The sequence below is a fragment of the Perca flavescens genome, chromosome 2 (assembly GCF_004354835.1).
Source record: "Perca flavescens isolate YP-PL-M2 chromosome 2, PFLA_1.0, whole genome shotgun sequence".
Lineage (NCBI taxonomy): Eukaryota > Metazoa > Chordata > Actinopteri > Perciformes > Percidae > Perca > Perca flavescens.
The window spans coordinates 20,265,545-20,273,879 of record NC_041332.1 but is presented as its reverse complement, the minus strand read 5'-3'; the positions used below and the strand labels follow the sequence as shown (position 1 = coordinate 20,273,879).

General features: G+C 41.0%; 1 protein-coding gene across 2 annotated transcripts in view; it reads right to left on the bottom strand.

The window, feature by feature from the left end:
- The window catches only part of gga3a (golgi associated, gamma adaptin ear containing, ARF binding protein 3a), a 15,709-nt gene continuing 7,374 nt past the window's right edge, over window positions 1-8,335 (bottom strand). The window contains exons 9-15 of one of the 2 annotated variants that reach the window (XM_028603556.1): window positions 7,999-8,205; window positions 7,820-7,893; window positions 7,312-7,730; window positions 5,741-6,015; window positions 4,644-4,813; window positions 4,424-4,534; window positions 1-2,334 (exon numbers count right to left, since the gene is read on the bottom strand). In XM_028603556.1, coding sequence (XP_028459357.1) covers window positions 2,224-2,334; window positions 4,424-4,534; window positions 4,644-4,813; window positions 5,741-6,015; window positions 7,312-7,730; window positions 7,820-7,893; window positions 7,999-8,205 — 1,367 coding nt within the window. In that variant the 3' untranslated portion in view covers window positions 1-2,223. The remainder of the gene's footprint in view (window positions 2,335-4,423; window positions 4,535-4,643; window positions 4,814-5,740; window positions 6,016-7,311; window positions 7,731-7,819; window positions 7,894-7,998; window positions 8,206-8,335) is intronic. The other variant, XM_028603548.1, reaches the window with a different exon arrangement.

Here is an 8,335-nt window from a genome sequence, read left to right as displayed (position 1 = left end):
TACAAATAAATCCATCTCATTCTTTATTTTTCCATGCACAGAAATTGCTTTTCAAAAAAATATGCAATGACAATTTTATTTAACAATCTAACACAAATAAATAGTTTTATAAGAAATATGTAGAGATAGAATCTCCTAGCACTAATAGCCCCAGAAAGACAACAATAAAGTCACCATTTTTGATAAACAGATGGTAAACATAATGCTTTAAATTAACCATCAAGGGTTTACTATTAATATACAGTATTTTCTCAAGGCTATTTTCCAAGTTTGACATAGGAAACTCCCACACAAGCTAACCATTTAGATCATTTATCGCCCAATGTCAATCATTTAAATCCGGGCAACTCACTCCTTTGGCTTGGTTTCCACAACATGGTCTAAGAGCAGGAGCAAGGGCGAAGCTTTAATTAACATCAAACAATATTCCTTTCGGTCTTAAGGGATGAATTGTCAGCTAGTCAGCACTTACCAAAGCACATCCACTTAATGTATACAATTGGTCCTTGTCCTTAATAGCTCATGTTACACCTACCAAGTAAAAAGGGCTCATGTCTCTGGCACAAGGCTGCTGTTTTATCTAGCAAGAATTACATTTTTACATTAAGCTTCTATCCAGAGTGCACAATCTGGACATAGGAGACATGTATTTTATCAGAATCCACACTGTTGTTACATAATGTAACATGTTATTAACTGTCTGAATAATTGGTAACATTAAAGCCTCTTAAGACAGCCCACTACTGATTTGTGCCAATCTTAGTGCAATACTGAAAGTGTCCATCATAAGAAGAGTATGCAGGAGGAATACAGCTGTCGATTTAAATACCATACAGGAAATTAACTGATCCAATACCTTCCTCCCAAAACCAAAATAAATAATACATTCATGTCAATAAATACTAAGACTAAAAAGCATAACAAGAGTCTGAGCTATGAGTTAGTATAGAACTCAGAAGACAAGCAAAAGTATTCAGTAGTAACAGTAAGTAGTAGCATATTGAAAGAAGTCAACTTAGAGTAACTAACTCTTAATGAGCCAATCTGTGAGTGCCTTTTATTTAGCAACAGAGGGCCTCTTCTCTTGTCTGTTCCAGTCCCATGTTTAAAGCATAAAACATTGTTATCATACATAGCCATCAGCAAATGATGTAAAATGCTTCACAATCTTCTTGAAAATGTGGATTTGCTCTATATTAATTAAGGAATGCACCAATCCGATACTGAAATTGGGCCGACGCTGACTTGAATAGCTGACTATTGGTGACAATAGGGCTGATCTATTCAATTCTGTTTATACACTTTTTACATTATATACTGGAATTTGAATTCCTCTTTAAGTTTTGACCAATTTGTTGCTGCATTTAAAAGGTTTAGACTGAAAATGTAATTCTTGCAAATTTTAAAGATTTTTTACCAAGTTGCTGGGTCGCGTTTTAATATTTTAATAACAATTCAGTAAAATTTATATCTATGTATTTGTTACGTTTTAGTTAGGAAAGCAATGTTTAAGTCAAGCCTGATGTTGCCTTACAAATAAAAGAATGATCCCACACAGTGAGTACAGATGGGTACTCCGTATCGGCCTATACCCAAAGCCAAACCCAGGTATTGGTCTTCTTACTTAATAGTTTTATTTCCTAAGGTGCATAACACTGATTGTTGTGGTCTGCAGTAGCGCAAAGAACTCTCTTTTTTACCCAGGTATTGGTATCGGGACTGAAAAAGTCGGATCGGTGCATCCCTAATATTAAGACTGTCTGGCATTGAGGGACAGTAAATATGAACATTAAAATGAGAGCAAAAGGGTATAATTAGTGAAAACCTGATAATAACCAATGATTTTCCCACATCCATCATCCACATTCAAGCATTTCACACCATTTATTACTGCACACACAGACAACATCTGGCACTGTAATAAAGTTTAAGTTGAATGTACACTACAGGACTTTGGATACTTCAGGAGGCCAAAGTCAAGGGACCGCAATGAAAATAGGCCTGAGGGCTTTATTTTGTTATCTGACTTTTCCTTTTATGTAAGCACTCACTGCCTGGTTGAGCTGGTGTCATTTTTTAAATGAAATTGTCTAATAAAATCAAACATCTCAATCAGAAAAACTCCTTTAAAGTCCATTCAAGTTTCCCCAATTCTGCGCTCTTGACCTCTGAACTGCACTGACAAACTAAACTGTTAAATACATCTAGTTTCAACAGGCAGGGCTATAGAGCCCCCCATCTGTCAGTAGGCGGAAACTCATTCACCTCCCCCACTTCAGAGTGTGGCTGCTCTCCCAGAGTAAATGTCAGTTTGTATCTCATCCGAACCTTTTCCTGCAAAACACAAACACAAGTACACACTCAGTTTGCCAGCTTTCATTAGCTTGCTGGAACACCCAAAATCTAGTGCACTGTCAATTTCAGTGATAACACCCCATTTTCACCTGGTATTAAAATCGGATGTGAGTGATCGGACCTCAGGATGTAGGCTACTCGTAAAAACACTCTCAGGACGCATTGAGGACAGATTAAAATCTGATCGCTAAAACCACATTGGGAGGTGGTCTGAGCCACGTGTCCACATTCTTTTAGCAGCGTGTACGGGTATGTGACTTGAGCCACATTAAGGATCGCCTACTCAAGAGTTAGCGGAACTACGCCATTATTCAAGGTATATCTCATGTCACAGAATCCACAGAGGGAATCGTGTGTTTTGGATGTTATCATACGGTCAGTGATGTGTCGGTTTTTTTGTTCCTGTGCTGCCTTGTTATGATATCAGTTTAGTGTCCTTGGAGAAGTGGTTAGCTGATTGACAGGGATAGACTGACACGTCAAATGAGAGGGGGGGGGCAGGTGTGGAGATGGAGATTGTGTCCTGAGGAAGACTGTTACGGCTGCAACCCACACGCTTCCACACAGAGAACACTACTGGAGACAAAGACACTGAAAGACTATTCTTCACAACACAAACTTTTTGTGAATACACCTTTGAAACCTGAACTACAACGCCCCAAGAAGCGGGAAGAGAAGTCAACGAGGGGGCGCTAAAAAGCCCATCCAGAACGGAGGTCGCCTCGACGAGGGAGACCAGAGTTAGCAGGCTCGGCTTCAGAACGTGGAACGAAACAACGGCTTGGTTAGTCAGTTTAACACAGCACAAACCCCTCTTAAGTAGGAAAGATATGCACTCATCCAGGCATGTTTAGTCTCATTCTTACGTTGAATGCAACATGTAGGGAAAACAAGACAGGGGCAGTGTTTCCTCTATGTTGATTTGACCGTGGCGGCCCCCTACAGCAACATTTCTGCCCCCCACGGTATCAGAAATAGGGCTGCATTGTTAGAGTGCAAGTCAGAGAACATTTGTATTTGAGGTGCATTATTTACATGCTTAAGTAGTTACACTGCATTAAGATAATGTAATTAATAGTGGGTTTATTGTAATTTGCTATAAAATCCTAAAGGAAACACTGAGGGGGATTATTGTTACCGGCTAGGCAAGCCCTTTAGTAGGTGTGTGTCTTTGGTATACGAGCCCAGGTTAGCTTTAGCCATTTGTAACAGCCTGCTCTTATATCCTTATTGCCTGGAAATAGTCCTGCTCTTATGTCGTCTCCTTTTTTTTTTTATATTAATCTTGCATTGCCAGATCTAATGTTGCGTGTTGCGCTGTGTAAGCCGGCAAACTGAGTTGTCAGAGGTTGTCAAAGAAGCGGCTGTGAAACGGTTTAATTTCCTATTAGTTCTTCACAATAAATGTCCCCGGTTATTTTGCTAGTTAAAAGAAATCTGAAAATGTTGAGTCTTCATCAGCAGTAGCGTAACACAACTATAAGACTATAAGGGAACATGAAACGTAAAATAAAGCAGTTATAATATAGAAACAAAACTTCAAATCACAGAGATTCAGTTGGAAGCTACAAACATACTGAGAGCTGAAGACACTTTTTAAAAAACGTCTCTCTCTCCTGCACAGGTCTCACCGCCCGTCAATAGACATCTTTATGTTGGCACACAGAGACTGTGGGCAGTGCTTTTTATTAGTCATCGCACATTTCTTATGTATGATTTAAACACACACGCATGCACGCACGCACGCAAACAGAAGGATGTACTCTCATATAGACAGGAAGTGAGATCCGATCCCAAGTGGACGCATTTGCAAACACATTCTACCGGCAGGTTGGAACACACGTACCTAGAGCTGTCCACTTGTAATCCAATCACTCTGATCTGATTTTAAAACCAGGGTTAAGATGGAACGGGTCCTAAGACTGTAAGTAGGGGTAATACTGTGCTGTACTATATGACTTAAAACTGATAAAAACACTCCTGAAGTAGTAAAGTGTTATTTCTATGAAAACATACATTACCTAATGCACTTAAAATGTATGAACACCAAAAACAGGCTGAGCTTTACCTTGAGAGGATTGGCAAGCAGCATGACCTGAGTGATGGCAGCAGGGGGAAGGATTGGGTTAAAAGGAGCCAGCTCTGAGCCTGAGGGGGATTGCAGTCTCACTTTCATTGTCTAATGAATTGGCAGAACAGACATTCATGTTAATTAAATAGAAGTGGCAACCCACTTAATTCAGTCAAATATTTAACTGAATGGAGCTGATAGCTTCCTAAGCAGTAACCTTGGGCACAGCAGCCTGCAGCGCAATGTTCCTGACAGGCAGCGGGGCAGTGTTCAGCATGGACGCAACCATCACCAGTACATCAGGTCTGCCTGCTGGACAGTCAGTGGCAAAATGCAGCAGAACACGGACACCGTTTTTGTCATATGCTGTCACAGGACACACTTTACCTAAAATACAGCACACAAAAGGGAAACGTTGATTATTAAAAGACTGTCACAATTCTCAAGTCTTCACAAATACATACACTACCTTATATAGCTCCCAGTGTACTCTGTACTGAAAGCATGTTGATACATGTCCTTCACTCAGTGTCTTTTCCAGTATTATCAAGTTTGCCGCTGTCACCCCTAAGTAACAGCAATATCTAAAGTTCAGTTTTTTCAATAAGGGGGAAGGTGATATTTTCTGACTAGAAAACAGCTGGACCGATAAGATACATAAAAGAAGCTTTTAATAAATCTGCGTGAATAAATCCAACTGCCCCACGACAGATTTAAGTTTCACTTTCCACGATCCAACAGACTTTTGTTCCGTGCGCTCGGCATCTCGTCAACGGGGGCGCGTGCCAGCTGCTTGAGTGACACGTGGAGCCTGGGCTCCAAAACTCTTTCATTTTATCTCCTCCGCCCCTGCAACACTTATACAATAATAAGTTTCTCTTGTTATGTCTGTGTCCTAATCTGTTGCATGTTTTCATATAAAAGAAGCTTTACACGCAACTTTATCACAGCTGAATATATTATCGCTATAGTCAGGCCCCTTTATATTAGCCGCACGCGTGATTCGACGATTCTGATTCGACTACGGAAATTCGTAGTCAGACGCACACCCCTATGTCCTCTACAGTAGGTCTGCCTTGCTCCAGTGCTAACTTCACAGATGGAGCTCTTGCAACCTTGTGGTTTTTGAGTGAAAATGTTTAAACATAATACTGATATTTATACACAAATACATAGCTGCAGGTCATGTGATGTCCTTGTCCGTCTCAATTCTTTTTCCAGTTAACCCTCTCCTACATAACATTTTTCAACAAAATCAACTGAAATACTCATAAAAACACAAAAAAAACGTACAGCTTATTTCACTGAACTCACTTGGCTTGATGGTATCTAAAGGGACAACAACATTGGCCAAGGACACCTCTTGTCCCTTGCCTGGGCTGGCCTGGCTCAGAGGGAGGATGGGGGACAGAGAGCGTAACAGAGGGCTGTCATCTGCCTGACTCTTGGCAGGGGGGGGAGTGGACCCTCCTTGGAGCAGTGAGTTGGATGTGGTGGAGGCGACACATAGACTGGAAGATAGGGTAGCAGGAGCGAGCAGATCCTCACTCTTGCCCAGAAAGCTGCCAAAGTCTATCACACCATGTGTACTGTGTGGATAAATCAAGTGTCTTTGTCAACGACAATACAGGTGCCATAATGCTTAAACATATAATGACAGACAAACATTGATAACCCATAATAATAACAACAACAACAACAAGATAACAGAAGCAGGGTGAGATAAATAAACCCTGCAATTTAAAAAAAAAAATAACACTGTGCAGTCAGGTTTGCTGATAATTATTGGAATGCAAACACATTTGGCCTTACACTTTTGGCCACATTGAACGCATAACGTATGCAGACCGTTTGTGGAGCGGATATGCTGCGGAATGTATCTTTTAACCGGCTACACCTGCTGCTGCATACGGCGTAGGATTGTGTGTCACAGGTGAGACAGTGAGCTTTTGCTTTGGGGTTGTTGTTGTTTCTTCAGTATTTGGAGTGCTGTGAAACGTCAATCTACTGTCAGCTGTTATCATAGGATGCATGTGAGGGAAACAAGAAATAAAAACAGAAACTCTCAAAACAAAACTGCCAACACGCTCAATGACAGTCATTAAGTTGTTTCCTGTATATCTGTAGTTTAATTTAAAAGAAATAAAGACACATTATGATCCATTTCTGTGTAAAAGGACTGCACAAACATTGCGTAAAAAACACAAATAAAAGTTATTTTTAACGCTTGTAGAGTGGATTTCATTGGAGCATAAGCACCACTGTGTAACCAGTTTCATTAATTATAGTGGAAGAGTAGTGTTGAAACATCCGCTCTGCATATGTACAATGTAGCCGGCCCAATCTCAGCCACCTTACATTTGAGTGTCAGCTAAACACTTAACTATCACTTCAAAATGATCAGTCACAATCTTCAACATTTTAATTACTTTAACTGAGACATAACTAGTACTCTTAAGTTACTCTCTAACTACTTGTTATTATTTAATTTGTATTCACCATCTGCTCGGAGCGCTGTTGCTAAGTTACAGTGCTCAAAACAACGCTCTTTATGTGGCTGCAGGGTCATCCATGGACCACCGTGTATCAAAAGCTAATGGAGTTCTGCAGGTCCCTCTGCCAATCAGAAACTGGTGGTTGAGATGCACTTGAAATTTCATAAAAACACTGTTTAGCGTCAGAAGTGCCTTTAAACTCAAGTGTTTGGACATCCACCTAGGCCAATCAGTGCAATTAAAAAAATAAAACCCTTACGGAGAAGTGCATGCAACATTCTAAAAAAAAATGTGATCCAGCATCCAAATTATTATGTGTGAAAGATAGACGGATAGGTGCGGATATATATTCCCTCGCCAGTTTTAGCAATGCATGCAAGTCTTACTCACATTTTAGGACTACCCAGATCCAGCAAGGCAAGGTCTTGCAGATTGTGACTCAGAGAAGTTAAAGTGGTGTGGGACGCTCCAGGAGAAGTGGAGACCTGTTGCTGAGTGACAGGGGTGGCTGAAGAAGCAGGCGAGGCCATGCTGAATGCCTGAGGAAGAGCCGCTGGAGCCGTGGTGGTCAATACTGAGCTGAGGGGCTGAGGGAATATGACTGATGTTGCTGAGACAGATCTTGTAGAAGTCGGAGGTGTGGCCAAGACGGGGCCAGGGAAGCTTAAGGCAGAGGCAGTTGTAGAAGACTTGGCTGAGCTAACTGGGGCTGCTGTCACAGAAAGCCCGTCTGGATAAAGTGAAGATGTAGAGAACGCAGAAACCGAAGGCGAAGTGGTTTCAAAAAAATCTAAATCTTGACTGAAATCCTGGAATACAAGGTAATAAAAAAGAAAAACACTGGTATTACCAATAAGACAATACTAATAGTAGAAATTATTGTAATTCATTTAAATACCTGTAAAGATGGCAAATGATTGCTCAGGTTTACGCATGTTGATTTATTTGGAATGGGAGCGGGTTCGTTGAGGCCTGTAAATGAACACAAAACACGTCACATATGTACATGTAAATAAGATATTCTCAAACGTTTCCATGAAAAACAAATGAAACTACTACTATTATATTGCATGCTACCTAAAGATAGTAGCTCTTCATCCAGCAGAGAGAGTGCTGCAGAGGGTACGCTGGGGCTGTGGGACTGAGGGTCAGTGGCAGCAGACCCACACAGCAGGTCAGCAGGAATGGACTGAAAAGATGTTGGGGGTTGCTGCCCTGGTAGAGAGACGCTTTGAATGTCCAGACCCGCCAGGTCAATCAGAATCTCTGACTGGTTTGTGCGACCTGTGATTGTCAGATGGATCCGGCAAGTTTAAAAGGGGTAAAGTCAGCAGGGGGGGAAATCAAAAAGTGACATTTGAAAAGTTCTAGAGCCATGTTCGTTTCCAGAAACAATGTCTCAGTTGCTCAACAT